General features: G+C 27.2%; 1 protein-coding gene and 1 long non-coding RNA gene across 3 annotated transcripts; one reads left to right on the top strand and one right to left on the bottom strand.

The window, feature by feature from the left end:
- Positions 1 to 583: 583 nt before the first annotated feature.
- Positions 584 to 5,423, bottom strand: LOC136090084 (uncharacterized). Of its 2 annotated transcripts, XR_010643146.1 has the most exons (4): positions 5,271 to 5,423; positions 1,436 to 1,471; positions 1,120 to 1,234; positions 584 to 945 (listed from the first exon to the last, which is right to left on the bottom strand). It is a non-coding gene; the product is annotated as an uncharacterized LOC136090084 (long non-coding RNA). The 2 variants fall into 2 exon arrangements; XR_010643145.1 differs by lacking the exon at positions 1,436 to 1,471.
- A 172-nt stretch (positions 5,424 to 5,595) lies between these two features.
- Positions 5,596 to 18,427, top strand: LOC136089783 (zinc finger MYM-type protein 1-like). The gene is made up of 5 exons (XM_065815872.1): positions 5,596 to 5,804; positions 6,887 to 6,967; positions 7,052 to 9,982; positions 17,992 to 18,108; positions 18,193 to 18,427. Exons 1-5 carry the CDS (start codon positions 5,596 to 5,598, stop codon positions 18,425 to 18,427), a joined length of 3,573 nt encoding a protein of 1,190 aa, XP_065671944.1.
- Positions 18,428 to 18,791: the final 364 nt, after the last annotated feature.

Genomic DNA, 18,791 nt, shown 5'->3' with positions numbered 1-18,791 from the left:
CACGGTAGATTTGATTTATGTAAGATTTCACGATGTACTAACCAAAAATTTTATCAGACACCACTAAGTCTCTGTGCGGGCCTGCTTTCCCTAACAGCTTCAAAATTATCGTACTCATTTAAATCTATTTTTAAACTGTAAATAGTTTATGCACTTTACCATGATTTTTTTTTTTGTTTGGTTCAAAAGCAAAATATTTTTAAATACTTTCTTTTGCAAACTTATCTTTTATGCGTTTATGCAATTTATGCCAAAGAAGCAAAATATCATCTTCGTTTGTTTTGCGGGTAAAATTATGGTCTTGATTACAAAAGGTTTACACAGACTAAGTATTATATCGACATTTTAGTCGAGAATAAAACTGGCAATAGATAGTTGTATAATGGCAGTATTAATCAAAATGCAGCGCATTAGACTTCTATCAAATCAATTTTAAACTGAAATTTAATAAAAGCATGCACCGAGCAAATACAGAGTCAATGGATGTTAGCTATATTTCTGAGATCTGTGGGTTGGATTTCGATAGTCCTATTAATATAATATCAATGCGACAAAATATCAAAAGAATAAAAACACGAATAAATAAGCAAAAAATAACAACTATATTTTATCAGTCTTTTACATAAATTGTAAAATAAAAATTTCATATGCATCAAACAGTCCTTTCATTTTTAAGCCTTGTTAGGGAATTTTTTTCGCTATTTTTTGGATAGCTATTTTTTCGCTTTTGTCGTTAAATTAAATGCATAAAAATATTTTAACTAAAACTCTCATCATAAAAGTAAACTGAATTACGAATTGTAATGGCCTAAGCATCCAATTTGATGTAACAAATGTTAAGACAAAAAAATTTGATGAGGAAGGTTGTGGTCCATTCGGGCAAGTATATACCTGCCTACACGTTCTTTTACAGAAAAGTGACTTTTAAGGGACACTCATCTGTACCTGTATAAACAAAAATAAATGTAGATTTATTAATTATAAGAAAACTTGAGAATGATTGCATGAGAAGACACTTTTGAAAGATTTAAACATATTCATTCTAGATTCATATTCTATATTTTAGATGCATATCTTCAAACACAAAATTCACATATAAGACTAATTAAAATTTCATACCTAAATCTTAGGTTTCTATCAAAAATCACATTAGATTTATATCCAACAACTACATCGCTTTTGAACGGATTTTTTTTTTTTAATTTTTGAAAAAATTTGATTCCACCAGTTGCACCTGAAAATACGTAATGAAAATACACCTGAATTTACGTTTTATATTATATTTTCATTAATAACTTTCTTCCAAAAAAATGTAAAAGAACCTACTCATTTACATCAAACAAACAAAAAAAAAACGTTTTAAATTAGTAATGGCTAAATTAAGTGAGTATAAAAGGCTAAAATACAAACAAATTAACTAATGGTTGCAACTCACAGTTGACTTTGATTTTGTTAATGGCTGCAACTTGTCCTAGGATTGCAATAATGATAATTAAATATGCTTATAAAAATCAAACTGCAACAAGAAGAAGAAATGGCTAACATTTTAAATTATACAAAAAACTTTATTAAAAATATACTTAAATAAATATGCTTTATAAAAAAATACTAATGTTACTTTTAAAAAAACTATTCCTAAATTTTTAAAAACACTATTTTAAATTTTATTAATTCCTTTAGAACATTTAATTTTATCTGGGACATCATATCCTTTTGGTCCCCTATCTGTGAACGCTACTCACGAAGATTTAATGGATAACCATTAAACAAAACAAATGATTAATCATTATTCAATAATCATTTACATTTACAAAACAAATGATTTTTTTTATTAAAAAATTTTTTTTTTTCAACATCTTCACTTCCAACAAGGTTGCAAGCAACTATTAGAGTTGGAAATTACTGGAAGAGTAAAAATGAAGTTTATAGAGCAAGATAACGATTTACAGACGACTTGAAAGATTGCAAATTATATGAATCAGGAAAGCAAGATGAAGGACACAAATTCCAAAGAACTGATGTTCTAGGGAAAAAACTAGACAAATAAGAAATTTTGGAGCACTTAGGAATAGCCACAGTAAAAGGATGAAACTTGCAGAATGACGAGTAACACAAGAATGAATTTTTGTAGATGACACAAGAGGCGCTAGCTTATTAGAGCAGTGCCCATTATAGAATTTGTAAAAAAGAAAAAGAGAAGCAACATTATGAAAATGTTATAATGGTTGGAGGTTGGCTGCAACAGCAGGTTCAACTATGTTTACTATGCGTTTTTGCACCTTGTTTGAAAGAGAAAGGACATCATTGATCCGTCCCAGATATGGCAACAGAATTCCATACAAAGGCAATTTTGAGATTTACAGAGATAAAGAATAGAATCCGGAGAAAGAAAGTGTCGAGCACAATAAAGAGATGTAACCTTAGCAGATGCTAATTTTGCAATGGATTTGATATATAGTTTCTGAGAAATATCGGAAGTAAGAGTTAGTCTTAGAAGATGAAGGGTAGATGACTCATCAAGTACATTACCATTATAAATATAGGAAAATCTAAATCAAATATAGGAAAATCTAGATTATTGCGATAACGATTGGCTGAAAAATTGGGTTTTATTAGAGTTATAGTTCACCAACCACTGTGAGCCCCATGCTGTAGCAGAAGTGAAATCCTTTTCAAACTTAAATTCCCCTCCAAGCAATCAGAGAGTATTGGCTTCTTATCAAGACAAGAATAAATGGTAGTATAATCAGCGAACAATGCCACCTTAAATATGAGAATATCTGGAAGATCGTTGATGTAAATTAAAAAGAGTATAGGGCCAAGGATAGAACCTTTAGGAATCCCTGAAGTTACAGGATATGAAGAAGAATGCTTTCCATCAAAGGCAACTTTTATACTATGATTGGAAAGGAAGAATTCAAAAATCTTAAAGATGTTACCTGATTCACCATGAGAAGAAAGCTTATTGAGAAGACCAGCATGTCAAACTTTATCAAAAGTTTTAGAAATGTCAATAGTGATAGCCTTAACCTCTCCAGATCTATCTAATGCATGAAAAAATCGATCGGTTATTATTGTTAGCAAATCAGCTCTAGAACGAGAAGATATATACATATATATGCATATATATATATATATATATATATATATATATATATATATATATATATATATATGTATATATATATATATATATATATATATATATATATATATATGTATATATATATATATATATATATATATAATGCGTAAATGCCAAAATGGAATCAATCAACCTAAAAAATTGAAATTGACAAATTAACAGAAAACATTGTCTCCCTTCAGGCTGATTTCTACCTTGTTGCAACAGTGATTTTAACACTGGCAACTATGTCAGGAATACTACTGCTGTTAAAATTTAATAGTAACTTGAAATTGGTCATTTTAAAGAAGATTTTCAGTTATTCGAACTTTCGGTTATTCGAAGTAAATTCTTGTTCCCCTTGGAGGTTTGAATAACCTGGAGTTTACTATATATATATAAATATATATATATATATATATATATATATATATATATATATATATATATATATATATATATATATATATATATATATATATATGTATATATATATGAGATATATAGTATATATATAATATATATATATATACTCATTTATATTTATACATTAATATATATATATACATATAATATATATATATATATATGTATATATATAATGTATATATATGTATATATATATGTATATAATATATATATATATATATATATACATATATATATATATATATATATATATATATATATATATATATATATATATATATACATATATCATATCTATCTATCTATCATATCTATATATATATATATATATATATATATATATATATATATATATATATATATATATATATATATATATATATATATATATATATATATATATTATATATATATATAAATAGTCAAAAAGTTTCTTCCATAAACTGTAGTTTTAAATTAAACGCTACTAAACCAGACCAGAAAAAGTTTTTTTCATGATAGATTGTGTCCACACTATGTCCACACCATGCTCATAGAGTGATTTCATCCCATGTATACCAAACTTGTTTTGGATCATCTTTTAATCCGGAGGTTAATTTTTTTCAACAATTTTGTGATCAGTGGAGTTAACTTAATTCTGAGTTATGGGTCCTAACTAATACAGATCTTCAAGTCTAACTAGTATTTTAGTTAATTTAGGAGTATTTCTAGCTATTTTACATAGAAAACATTATATTTAGCTTTTCTTTGCTGTATATCTTATATAATTATAATTTTACGATTCATCCATTACCACATTAACATATTTAACTTTTTCACTCAGCTCAATTAATCAATCAACATATTTTCATTTTTAATAATATATAAACAATAGTGAGGAACATTTACAAACAGTTTCAGACTGATGATGCATAAAGACCTACAATTGTGTAAAACAATTATTGTAAAATAATTATAATAAAAATAAAAACAACAATAATTATACTAATAATAATAAAGTAATGATATTATTCATAACAGTAGTTATAATAATAATTACAGTTGTATTAATAATAATGGTTTAATTATAATAATTGTAATATTACTATTAATAGTGATTTAATAGCTATAATAAGATTTATTAATAAATTTAATTCTTCTGCAGCAATGAATGCAGTTTTTTAAAGTTTCCATTTGGACAGTCTTTGGATTCGTGTTTATAAGCACAATAAACATTTTTTTAGATATATAAATATTTTTCTAATAACGAAAAAGAAGCTCAGATTTTGTATTAAAAAATATGACTTATCTGTACTGTGGATAAGTTACTTAGAATAGTATACCTAATAGAAAAGAAAAAAACTTATATCGTATAGGTAGTTAGTAGAGAGATTATTAGAGGTTGTTAAAGTTATTAGAGATTTGCAGTGTTATGCAAAAGGATAAAGTCTTTGTTCTTTTATATAAATTCTCTAATCTCTAATAATTATCTATACTTATCTAAACCGTACTGCTAAATTTTGTAATGCTATGATGTCTTTATATAATATAATTGGTTATACTATATACTTTATGATATACACCACATATGTAAACAGCAACTTTTTTATAAAAAAACTAATAATTTCTTTGTACAAAGTTCTTTATAAAAACAAAAAAACTATTAGTATACTCATAATAAAACTAAAAATTTTCATTATAAGATAATTTAATTAAATATTAAAGTTAATTGAATTACCATACTCCAAAATATACGATAATAAAAGAGACATTCAGTAAACAACATTTTAGTATGCTTCAAAAGTAGGTTGCGAATATTTGCGAAAAAGCATTCCGGAGTCTGCAATTTTCAAAATTTGCGAGACCTCCTTTTGAAGCATACTAAAGATCGCTAACCGGTTTTAACGTGTCCGATTTGGAAAGATACTCTGTTAAATATATGATTACATATTAAAGTTTTTTGTTCGCTACCGTGAGATTACCATTAATTCGTTTTCCTTATTTCTTCTGCAGAAACAAAGATAACGTGGCTTTATTATTTAATATTTTAAATATAATAAAATATGAATTCATATTTAACTGAAGAATTAGTTGCTTGTGCAATAGAAACAAAGCATAGGCCTAATGTATTAAATTACAAAAATAGACTCATTAAAGAGCTCTCAGAGATTAATTTAATGCAGCCAAGAATACCGGATTCTAACCAAATTAATACAGATATGATGGATTTTGTACCCTTAATTAAAAGAAGTCTTGGTTATACATCATTAAGGTATTGTTTTGTTTGTTTTGAGTTTTTTAAGTTTTTTATTTAATAAAAATAATATCATAATATGGACCTAAAATTCTGGATGTTAGATCATCTAACATCTAACAAAATTAAATCAATATAGATTATAATCAAATAGATTAAAACTTTTGTTGTTGTTTTATTAATTGTTAAATCCTTTTACCAGATTTATACTCATTTTTACAATGAGTATAAATCTGTATAAATCTTGTATAATATTAATAAATCTGTATAAATCTTTGAAACACATTACCATGATTGTAATTTGTTTCAAAATGAATTATTTATTAACCAAACAAATAACCTATGTCATAAGTCATTTGTTTGGTTAATAAATAATTCATTTTGAAACAAATTACAATGAGTATAAATCTGTATAAATCTAAAAGGATTTAATAATTAGTTACAACAAAAAAAGTTGTTGTTGGATGTTAGATCATCTAACATACAGAAAGTTTTAGGCTATGATAGATTTATTTTATTTCTTAAAGAGTTAGAGTATATACTCTAATTCTTAAAGTGACCAACCGTCCTCCTTTAGGGAGGACAGTCCTCCTTTTGTAGATTCTGTCCTCCCTCGATAAGTGTCCTTTCTGTCCTCCTTTTCGATATTTTAAAACTAATCTGTTACTCTCTGAATTCAAAGATGCCGCGTCGAACTTTTTTTCACCCAATCATTTTCATAAGCTGTAAATATTGTATTTAAGATAGCAAATACAAAACAGTATCATAAATAATTGTATTTTTTTGTCAAAATACAAAAATAAAATATTTTCAAGACCCCACTGTGTCTGTCCAGGGTTAATTTTATTTATTCATAATGCGCTTGCATCGTTCGTGTAGCCCTATATTTTATTTTTAATTAAATTTTTTTATCTTAAATTTTTTTTCCTCCTTTTTCATTGTAAAAAAAATGGTCACCTTATAATTCTTTATGAAAAAAAAACTTTTAGTTAAACTAAATCTTTATCTTTTTTTTTATCAATATTATTAATAATATTATATTAAATTTTAGTATTTTATACCTATTATTACATTTCAGTATATTTTACTATTTTTCTCAGATCTACTGAAGATGGAAATTGTCTTTATAGCTCAGTCTCTTTGCTTTTAAATGACAGTAAGCATACTTCAAAAATTCTAAGGTTACTGACATCAATTGAGTTATTCGAAAACATATATTTTTACACAAGGTATGATTATTTTTTGAGTTATTTTAATCAACATAGCTCTGAATATTCTCAGCTTGCTAATTTATTTTTTATCGCTGTTTCATTTAAATGCTCTGACAGTTTTTCAACGATTAATGATAATATGATTTCTGAACTTCTTTTAAAAGAAGCATATTTAAATTGCTTTGATAAAACATTTTCATCTTTCATTTGCCTAATAGCATTATCTAGTGTTATAAAGCAACCTATTGAATCTATCTATCCTGAAATTGGTTTTAAAAAGTATCATTGTTTTTTTAATACAGTTGTAAAGCCTCGTATCCAAAAATTAAGTTGTCCGATAAACATTCTGTGGTGCAATTTAGATAAAATAAAAAACAAAAGTGTTTTATGTTTTAATCCAAATCATTTTGTACCACTGATTAAAGATCTTTCAAAAAAACGACCAGCTGTTGTTTTGAGTGATGCAAGTTTACTTGATATCAAAAAAATAAAAATGTCTAAGTCTAGTTTTCCACCTACAAATAATAAAATACAAAAAGCAATCCAGTCTAAATTAGTTTTTCCTACTGTTTCTAAGAACTCTTTAGATTTAGATAAGTCTGGAGATTGTGATAAAACAGTTAAAACTGAATTGATTATCTCAAAAGACGCCAACAACAGTGATAAAAACACTCTTGACTTAAATATTCCACTTAATGAAAACATGGTTGTTGATGTTAGTTTATTAACTATAAATCAGGTAGCATCTTATTCAAACAATGATGTTTCTTCATATCATCTACAGGTTGAAAATTTAAAATCAGGATCAAATGATAGCAAACTGTTATCTCTAATTAATAATGTCTGGATTCCTGATAAATGTTTCCAATTTCCCCTAACAGGTAAAAGCAGAAAAAGAAAATTCTTGCTAAAATGGTTAAGTGATTTTTCTTGGCTTTGTTATTCTAAAATTAAAGATGGAGCATATTGTCTTCCGTGTACTCTTTTTGGTGCAAGCTTACCAAACAAATATGCATTATGTAAATTATTCAAAGAACCATTTAATACCTGGCGTAATGCTATAAAAGTTTTCAATGATCATGAGAAAACTGTTGACGGATTGCACATCAAGTCCATGCATTGTTATAATATGCTTTTATCTAGAGTTAAAAATAACACTTTTCCTATTGAAGTTTCTCTAGATTTTTCTAGGAAGCAGCGTATAGAAGAAAACAAAAAAAAGCTTGCATCAATTGTCAAGACTATAATCTTTTTGGGTCGAAATGATATGTCTCTACGAGGTCATAGAGATGATAGAAAATATCAAGGAGAAATTGGAGAATCTTCAAAAATTTCAGGGATGGGTAATTTTATTGAGCTTCTAAATTTTAGAGTTGATGCAGGTGATTCAATTCTAAAGGAGCATCTTCTCTCTGCCCCAAAAAATTCTACATATATTTCGAAGACCATTCAGAACGAGTTAATTGAGTGTTGTGGAAATGCGATTGAAGAGATATTAATAAATGATATTAAAAAAAGTAAGTACTTTTCTATTATGGCAGACGAGGCTTCAGACTGTGAAACGCTAGAACAACTTTCTATTGTCATACGTTATGTTGACTTGAACAGTAATATAAAGGAAGTTTTTTTACGCTTTTTCGAATGCAAAACAGGAACAAGTGGTTTAAACATAGCTACCAACATTCTTGAAACTTTAAAAGAATTCGGCCTAGATATACAAAGATGCATAGGTCAATCTTATGATGGAGCTGCTTCAATGGCAGGTGAATACAAAGGTGTTTCATCTCTTATAAAAAATGTTAATTCTAAGACATTATTTGTTCACTGTGCCTCGCATAAACTTAGTTTAGTTGTTGGGAAAAGTTGTCAAATCCAGCAAGTAAAAAATTTGCTTAAGCAAGTTAAAGACATATCTTATTTTTTTAACTTATCTCCTAAAAGAAGCAATTGCTTAAAAAAATACCTTCTTCCTGGTCAACCAAAACTTATTGACACATGTCGAACTCGGTGGGTACAAAAGCATCGTGGACTTGATGTGTTTTTTGATAATTATTCTGCAGTTTTTTCTGCTTTTGAAGAAATGGAAGACAATAATTTAAAAGAGTACAATAAAGAAACATCTTCAAAAGCGTCTTCTTTTATGAAGTTGTTGTCAAATTTTTCTTTTATAGTTTCTTTAGTTTTAACTAAACAGCTTATGGATTACTTTTACGGAATTACGATCACCCTTCAAACTAAATCTTTTGATATTTCCCAGCAAGTGGATGAAATACAAAATTTGACTAATCGTTTAAAAGAAATACAAAAAAATGCAGATGCTTACCATAACAAATGGTATAAAATTGCTCTTGCATTGGCAAAAACATTTGATATTGAGGAAAAAAAACCTAGAACTTGTGGTATTCAGAAGCATAGAGATAATCAAATATGTGATACTATATCTGATTATTTTAAAGTTTCTATTACACTGCTTCTTGTTAATCATCTTCTCAATGAACTAGAAAACAGGTTTGATGTTGAGAGTATGATTGTTTATAATGGTCTTAGTGCTCTTCCTGCTAGTTTAACAAAGCAATATATTAAATCTTGTCCATGGAAGGAAAAGTTCCTTAAGTTTTTAAATTTTTATAAATCTGATCTTCCTCATTTCTCATCAATTCATGCTGAATTAGAGTTATGGGAGGAATTTTGGAAAGAAAAGACAGAATTACCATCTACTATTTTAGATACATTAAAGTTCATGGATATGAGAGGCTTTCCAAACATTTTAGAGGCTTTTCATATACTTGCTACAATACCAATTACAACTTGTGAGTGTGAAAGGTCAATATCTACTCTTAGAAGAATAAAAACTTATACTAGGAGTACTATGTCAGAAAATAGATTGAATGGACTTGCCTTAATGTCTATTCATCAGGAAATAGTTCCTGATATTAACAGAGTTATTGAAATTTTTGCATCAAAAGGAGACAGAAAATTAGAATTGTTATTCAAATAAAAATTTAGTAAAAAGTAATTAGTAAAAAATTTAACTATCATTTAATAAGTGTCTTTTAAATAATCTGTAAATCGTTTCTTATTAATAATTTACTATTCATTGTTTTAAATATTTTTAATATAAACTACTAAAATAATATTTTCATTTTCTGCTTCTATTAATTCCTAATGTTGAAAGCATTTTCAGGTGAAATCTTTTTTAGTTATTATTTTATTTGTTGTATTATATTCTGTATATATTGTATTTTATATTATTATATTAAAATGTTAAAAAAGGAAAAAAAACTATAAAATGTTATCAAAAAATTTGTGCATAACTGCCTATAAAAAAAAAAGAATCCAGAAATGGAGCTAACCTTAGGCTACATTACTAGTATTTTACTTAAATTGCCTATCAAGAAAAGGAAAGAATCCAGAAATGGAGGGCTAACCTTAGGCGACATTACTAATACTTTACTTAAATTGCCTATCAAGAAAAGGAAAGAATCCAGAAATGGAGGGCTAATCTTAGGCAATACGACAGTTTACTGATGGAGTGCAAAGTCCTATGGCTTACCTTCTCGTTGGTGCACTTCGTTAAGTGAATTAGACAAGTATTATGTCTAATTTATGAACTAAATAGCCAAGGCAACATTTTAAATAATTTTTCAATAAATAAATAACTAAAAACCATGAAAAGTAACTTTTACCAAGATTTTTTTTTTACCTTATAATTTGAAATATTTTATCTGAAATGATTTTAAAATTTTTTTACGGTTGTTTACGGACTTGATTTCTAACAAGAGATATCAAAATCAACTTTGCAAAATTCCAGCAGAAAATTATTTCTACTGAGTAAGATTAAAATAAAATGATATTATTTTTGTCTTTTATAAGTAATTTATTGTATTTTGTAAATTTGAACATTATTACAATAAGTATAATAATTTTTACGCCTGTTATTCTTTCACGCCTGTCCTTATGTCGTTATATAAAAATTTGTCGGAAACGAATCATCTTAGAGAAATCAAATGTTTTTAGACACATTCTTGAAATTTGTTATACTTATTGTTTATTGCTCTGACAACTTTTTAAATCTAGGGTGGTAAGTAAAGAAGAAAACCAATAAATCAGTCTTCGCTGAACGACGTACTAAAACATAGCGACTAAATAATAATGATAAATGTCATTGTTGGTAGTCTTCAAAATTTGCGATTTTTAATGAGTGAAGAATTTATATCTTTTAATGGGTTGAACCGTAAATTTAGAAAGGATTTATTTCTAAAAAAAAAATTTAACGACGTATTAAAGAAATGATACATACGGCATCCGTAGAATTAATTTTTAACTTCCCATAGAAAAAACAAAATGAAAAGTATTTCCACTCCCAAATAGGGGTGGTGTCACCTCTTCTTTCCCACTTTCTATAATGGCATTGAATTCAGCAATTTTAAATACAGTTAGAAGATTTCGACATTTTGAAGTCTGGAAATTTAAAGAATTCGTCTAGTTGGCAAATGTCGAAAAAGTGCCCTATGTTCATATCCAAAGTTTTTAAGTAAATTTTTTATCTTCTTTTTCTTTTTATACTTTTAATTAATAGAAATATGGAATCTTCGTCAGATTTTCATATTTTTTCGATATATATTTTATCATTTTTTTACAATTAGTGCACTTCAATTTTCAAGTTTTAATTTTCTTCTTGTATATTTGATATTTTGGTATTTAGTTATATTACTTATATTTAAACACTTCTCGGGTTAATAAACCTTGAACAACATTATTGTATTTTATGCCATTTTTAATTTTCTTTTTTTTCCAGTACTTTAGAAGTGTCTGTCAGAACTGAAATAAACGTTCACTTTAAAGTCTACATAATATTTCTTTGGCCATTTTTAATTCATTATTGTTATTATACATTTTAATTTATCAATTTATAATTACTTCTTCGTGTATCATAAAAGTTCTTTTTGTTTGTTCTTCGTTTTTCGAGTTTGTAAAATGTACAAACAGGTTATAAAGACAGCAACACAGGTTAATTAAAAGTTTACAAAAATACACACACAAATACCTATCTACACATACATATACAGATACAAATACACTTTTATGTACACGTGCACAAAAATACATAAACATACATATACGCGTACATAATGACATATACGTACATATATGAATAAATGCATACATACACACATATGCATATATATATATATATATATATATATATATATATATATATATATATATATATATATATATATACATATATATATTATATACATATATTACATATATTTTTTAATGTTTCAGATATGGCACTTTCACGCATTGTGCAAAGTTCAAACTTAAGTATGTTCATGCCTATGCTAAATGAGGATGCTTGGCTAAAAATCGCGGTAATAAAGGCCTCTTTTTTCCCCCCCCCCCAAACCCCAATCCTTAAACGTGAGAGCAGTGGTGTAGTAAAGTTTTGAATTTTACTATCTTATACCGAATTTAAATCAATTGACAAGTTTTAAAATTCATTCAAAAATATAGTAAAGTTTAAAAGTTGTAACCATGCAAAATTTCTGACTACATTTCCCTAAAGTGTTAAAGTGTTTTGTCATAACTTTTGAATTTTACAATATTTTTGAATGAAATTTAAGATCTATCAATGAATTCAAATTTACTATAAGATAGCAAAGTTTTAAAGATAGTAAAGTTTTACTACATTAGTGCCCTCACGTTTGAAAAGAAAGTAAAGCCTTTTTGGGTATTTGTTTTCAGGCCTCCATTATTACATTTTTTGGCTAAGCATCCTCATTTAACATAGGCATGAGCAGACTTAAGTTTGAACTTTGCACAATGCGTGAAAGTGTCATATCTGAAACATCAAAAAAATTTCTCCGGGCGATATATATATATATATATATATATATATATATATATATATATATATATAATACATATATATATATATATATATATATATATATATATATATATATATATATATATATATATATATATATATATACATATATATATATATATATATATATATATATATATATATATATATATATATATATATATATATATATATATATATATATATATATATATATATACATACAAAAAACTTGAAAAGGAGTATCAGGCCACTTAAAACTCTGCGTTGCAACTTCTGTATATTGCGATAAATGAACGACGTTGAAGACCAACGCATGTATATCTACTATAGCATATTTATGTGAGCATTTGCTCACTTTTTTTGCTTATCTAAATCGATACGGCTTTTTTAGAAAAAGAAGAAGAAAACAAAGAATAATGAATTAAAAGATTTCTGCCATCCTAAACCCTCAGTCGATGTGAAAAAATAACACGAAATGAACAAGAACATTAGTGCTGCGTGAAAAATTACATGAGTGCTGCGTGAAAAAATAACACGAAATGAACAAGAACATATACATGACAGCTGCGTAAAAAAATTACACGAAATGAACAAGCACATTTACATGACTGCTGCGTGAAAAAATAACACGAAATGAACAAGAACATTTACATGACTGCTGCGTGAAAAAATAACACGAAATGAACAAGAGCATTTACATGCCTGCTGCGTGAAAAAACAAATGAAAAAATTAAATCAAAGAAATTGATTTTAAACAAACAAAAAAAAAAAGAAAACCTATTATTGTCGTTTTTCTATAGCTTTTTTCTTCTTATTTTTAATGGCTGGTCTTTTAAGTTAAGAGTTTTTATTGGCTGGTCTTTTAAGTTAAGAGTTGGAGAGTTTAAAGTTGTTAAGAGTATGCTGAAGTTAGATAAGGCTGAAAGAAGTTAGATAAGGCTGGAGAATTGGCTGCAACCATAGCTCTAGCACCATTATATAGTTGTTCTTGATAACTTGTGAATTCTTATGTGTTTTCTACAACTTTTAATTAGAAGTTTTTTTTGGATAAAAAACCCCTCACTAGTAACACCATTTTAACAATGTATCAATGTAACACTCAATCAACTTCATTTGCAAACGCTCATTCAACTTTTTTTTTTTGTGGTAATCAAGGTGCTCCCAGAAGTCTTTACAATCTTATCACAGAGCACCACGGAAGAGAATTGAACTAGGAAGTTTACGCCTCCATCCTTATTAATATTGCTGAATGTTGTATGACGCAGGCTCCAGCACAATATATTGGGCTTGAGTTGGCGTTGAACCTTTAACCTCTTGGTTCTGAGCCAGAACTCTAACCACTACGTTATAACTGATTTTTTTGTATAAATGCTTTATTCTCATATATGCTGTACTTCTTTTCTATATATTCTATAAACAAATTCTTTTATATGCAATATGCTAAAAGCAACATTTTTTTTTTACTTTTTGATGGTATTTAAGAATTTTATTTCCAGCAAAAACAGTCTGAACTGAATGTTAAACTTTTGAATTACATTAGCTTTAGCAAAACATAAATAACTACGTTTACGAAATGTTCAATTAATGTCAACAACTTATATTGTTTGCAATTGAGTTAATCCCAGTGATGACGAAGGAGATAGAACTGTAAAGACAGTTTCCAGTTGATTGAGACTCTTTTGTTTTTGTCTTTATTATTCAAAACGTGAGTTAATAAAAAATCTATAGTTTTTGTGTTATAAAATTGGGTCGATTGATGTTTTTTAATAAATACATATTGTTATTCAATGTCTTCGACTCCTGATGTTAAACCATCGCATTTGACTAAAATTTAACTAAGTAAAGGGAAGATTGAAATTTTTCTTTTTAAAATAATCGTTTTAATTAAATAATATTGTTTTAAAATAGTAAAGAAACATTTAAAAAATTTCTATCTAATAGAATAAAATTTACTAAACCAAATGGGGTTTTTTAATAAATTATGTATGTCAAAAATTTGTTTAATCTCCATTTTATATGTTTAAATTGTTATTCAATAACATTTACATTAATGTTTAGAAATGAGAATTGTTTAACTGTTCGAATACTATTTTTATGATTTTGCGCGTTATTTTTAATATTCTCACATATAATTGTTAATTTGCAACAAAAATTTTCAATTTTTGTTTGTGTATGCCAACATTTTTGTAAAGCAAAGAGCAGATAATTTGATTGTAATGTCGGAAAACACAGCAGTTACTTAAAACTTTATAAAAGTGATGTTGCACAATATTTTTTTGTTTACCCATATAGAACTTTTTTTTTTATAAATACACATTTTTTTACTTTCAACAAAATTTCACAAATATTTCATATCTTTGGCGAGATTTTCCCGTAAAAAAAGCCACCGTTTCGAATTTTGTCATAAAGGCACTTTAAAACCATTTCCAAAATTAAAATAATTTTAATGATGATTTTCAGTTATTAATGGCAAGTTTTATTCACTAGAAATTTATATAAATAACTTAATTTTTCTACGTAGACAAATGATCTTTCTATTTATACCCGCGCCACTTTTTTGAAACTTTTAAAGGGCAATTTCAAACGATCGGCGCAAATTGATGTTTACAAACCATTAAATATACACTTACGTCATCACAAAGAATGAAAGTTTTATTTTTTTAATATATATTGATTGTGCGCATTTCTTTTTTTATTTTTTAGTTTTGTTAACAGGTGGTATTTTAAAAATTAATTAAAAAACATTCATTAGACGAGTTTCTTAACAAGTTTAATTGTAAATATACTATTTTTATCACTTCACCATGTAAATTTATTATAACATTAAAACATAATTATACGTTTTACTTCTATTACTAAGCTTACTAATATCTCTTATTAGAGATAAAACAAATTGTTATAACATTTAAAACATTAGAGTCACTGTGCTTGTTGAAATACGTAAAAATAAAATTTTTATGAAGTATGGGAATATTTATATTGTTATATAACAGTACTTAGTATTTTATAGTTGTGTTATAATGCTAACTGTAAAAAAAAGGTTTGAAAAATATTAGGTCTGGTTGCAAGAATATCTTTTTGGTTATTGGATAAAAAGATGAGTAAACAAGATACTTTTAAAGCCTCACCTTTAAACGTTTAACTATTTATTTTTAAGAGAAAAAGTTTCCAAAAATGCACTGAAGGACCTGATTGCTTTTTTAACTAGGGTCGTCCATAAAGTACATACACTTTTATTTCGACCATCTTCCCCCGTTTCTTCCTCTTTTTGAGTACCTTCTACCTCCCAAAAAGTACCTACCCTTTTAACCTACCAACCTAGCATTTTATGATACTTTATTTAGCGTCTCCTAACTTTTATAATTGACCACTTGACCTCATCTCATATACGCTCTATTTGCAGACCCCCTCTCCCTCATCAGGACGTGCGTACTTTATGGATGATCCCCAACCGAAAATTTTTAGCAAGTATTTTTACTTTATAAAACACTAGAAAATAAAAAATTCCTTGTCAATAGTAAACACGATATAATACGTAAATATTTTTATTAAAATAATAAGTATGTTATCTTAACTTATATTCTTATCGTGTTTAATTTTATTTTAGATTTAGATTAGATTTTAGAAAACATTTTTGCCATGTCACTCGTATCCTTTATAGAATCTTAAATCCCAGGAAGAATTCAAGCATTTAATCCGTCAAAACAAAAACGATGATGATGTAAGAAATACTTAAAAAAGTACATCAAAGTTGGTTTAGAAAAGTATATTAAAGCTATTTTGATGAATTTAGTCGCCTAGTCAGGTATTTAACACAAATGAGTCGGGTGAATTTTAGTTTTGATGATCTTTTTTTTAACGGAACCAGTCATTACTTTTTAAGGATTCACTCTCCCCCCCCCCCCTCATTTTATTCGTAGAATCGCCTCTGCATAATGGTATTTTTATTCGTAGAATCGCCTCTGCATTAGACCTCTTCACAGTTTCGATAATTTTGTGCGCGCATGTTTAATAGTACGTCATAGTAAGCAACCGGGGTCGATATTTGACCGGGGCTTGGGCCGGGCCGGGTTTGATAAAATATAGCCGGGGCCAGGGCAAGGGCCGGGATTGTGACTGGGGCTGCATAAACATTTATACATCCTAAAGTATACTTCTTTTATTCAAAATTTATGTTATATTTTTTATATATATCCATATATAAACATTATTATGATCAACATGATCATAATAATCATCATTACCATCATGATCATGATCATCATCTAATCATCTTCTTTTTCGGCTAATACTACACCATACAAATACTAAAGTTTATATAAATATGTAAGGATACTGTATGCCAGCATTTAAATAAATAGTAAACATATATGTTTATACCCATAATATGTATGCATAAAGCACATCTTGGAAAGCTTTTATTCCTTCTCTTAAATTTTAGCAGTTGCTTTATTAAAATTTTTTTATTTTTTCATCTTTTTTACAAGATGAAAAAATCTCTCTTAAGGGGGAAAACCTCTCGAAAAAAATTTTTTTTTTCAAATAATTTAAAAGTAAATTTATTTAGATATCAAGTGGTAAAAACCGTATTCAAAAATCCTTTTTTTTATATTAATAAAAACATTTTTGTGCAACCACCTGAGTTCAATTTTACCTAGCAACGCCCCTAGTTACAGAAAAAATGTCAATAAAACACATCTAGTCTAGCTTTTTTTCCAAATTTTTTTTTTGCGGATTTGCTAGAAATGCTTTCCATTATTTCTAAAACCATAATTTAAAACCACATGTTTAACAAAGTGTCCTAAAGTAGGTCATCTTTTCATACTTCTATACATTCTGTGGAAGCTTAAAAAGATGACATCTTTTCAAATCTTCTAAACACATTGTTTAGAAGCTTGAAAAGATGGCTTACTTTAGCAAACTTTGCTAAATATGTGGTTTTAAAATATGGCTTTAGAAATTGTGAAAGGCATTTGATAGTGTAGTCTACGGTTAACAGAAGCTTTTTACAAAATTAAAGAAAAATGGACAAGCCTAAGACAGAATATAATAGTAATAGAGTTAAATTTTTTACTAAATGTCTTTGAAAACGTAAATATACCTTTTATGGTTTAAGAAAGCAAGAAAAATTTGTAAATATTGGTGTAAATAATGTTAATAGCAGCGATGTAAATATGGTTAACCCTGTAAATATTGAAAGTAAAAGTATATTTATAAGTGCATCAAAAAAAAAGTGAAGCTAGTAATGGTACCAAGTGGAAACTCAAAGTACGATAGCAGGGTATGGTATTAATAAAAGATAGGTGTATGCCATAAGAACACTTGGTCAAGACCAAGCTGGCCCACCATGGTTTACCACTCTTATGAATATCCTAAAAGGATTATGCAATAAAAGCTACAATGTTGTTGTTCAGAAATTGAAAATCGCAGCACAAACTGTTGCTAATGAAGCTATGAATGAAGCTGTAAAAGAATTCAAGGAAGGCAAATTTCCTAATAAGATAGCAGATACTGGAGTTTCTGTTGATGGAACATGGCAAAAAAGGGGATAAAGTTCACACAATGGGGTGACCACACCATTATTGATCGATTACAAAATTATTTTGATATTTGTATTAGTCAATATTGTGGCAACCTTGATGGTATGAGATCTTCAGATCTTGCAAGTTTATTTTATGCATCTTCAAGCAAAAATAATTAGCATTTCCCGCATTGTCCCACAGGTAAAGACAGTTGGTGTAAATACAATCAGGATAAAGTTAATTGAACCAATGAGTCTTCCTATTGAAATTTTACTTAAGTTAAAACCCATTTCTATAAAATTAACATCAGATGCTTATTTAAATCGTTTATTTTATGGAAAAACACTAGACCAAAATTAAATGGTTTAAAAAATTTAATGCAATTGTATGGTCC

The sequence above is a fragment of the Hydra vulgaris genome, chromosome 13 (assembly GCF_038396675.1).
Source record: "Hydra vulgaris chromosome 13, alternate assembly HydraT2T_AEP".
In the NCBI taxonomy this organism is placed as follows: Eukaryota; Metazoa; Cnidaria; class Hydrozoa; order Anthoathecata; family Hydridae; genus Hydra; species Hydra vulgaris.
The sequence above is the reverse complement of the archived record's forward strand: the minus strand, read 5'-3'. Positions and strand labels throughout refer to the sequence as shown.

What these genes read in the sequence shown, in the direction of transcription:
- LOC136089783 (XM_065815872.1), top strand. Translation starts at nt 5,596, where the DNA reads ATGAATTCATATTTAACTGAAGAATTAGTTGCTTGTGCAATAGAAACA. An exon ending in GGAGACAGAAAATTAGAATT is followed by an intron (nt 9,983 to 17,991) that starts GTTATTCAAATA and finishes TTATGGTTTAAG; the next exon opens with AAAGCAAGAAAAATTTGTAA. An exon ending in ATAAGTGCATCAAAAAAAAA is followed by an intron (nt 18,109 to 18,192) that starts GTGAAGCTAGTA and finishes GTATGCCATAAG; the next exon opens with AACACTTGGTCAAGACCAAG.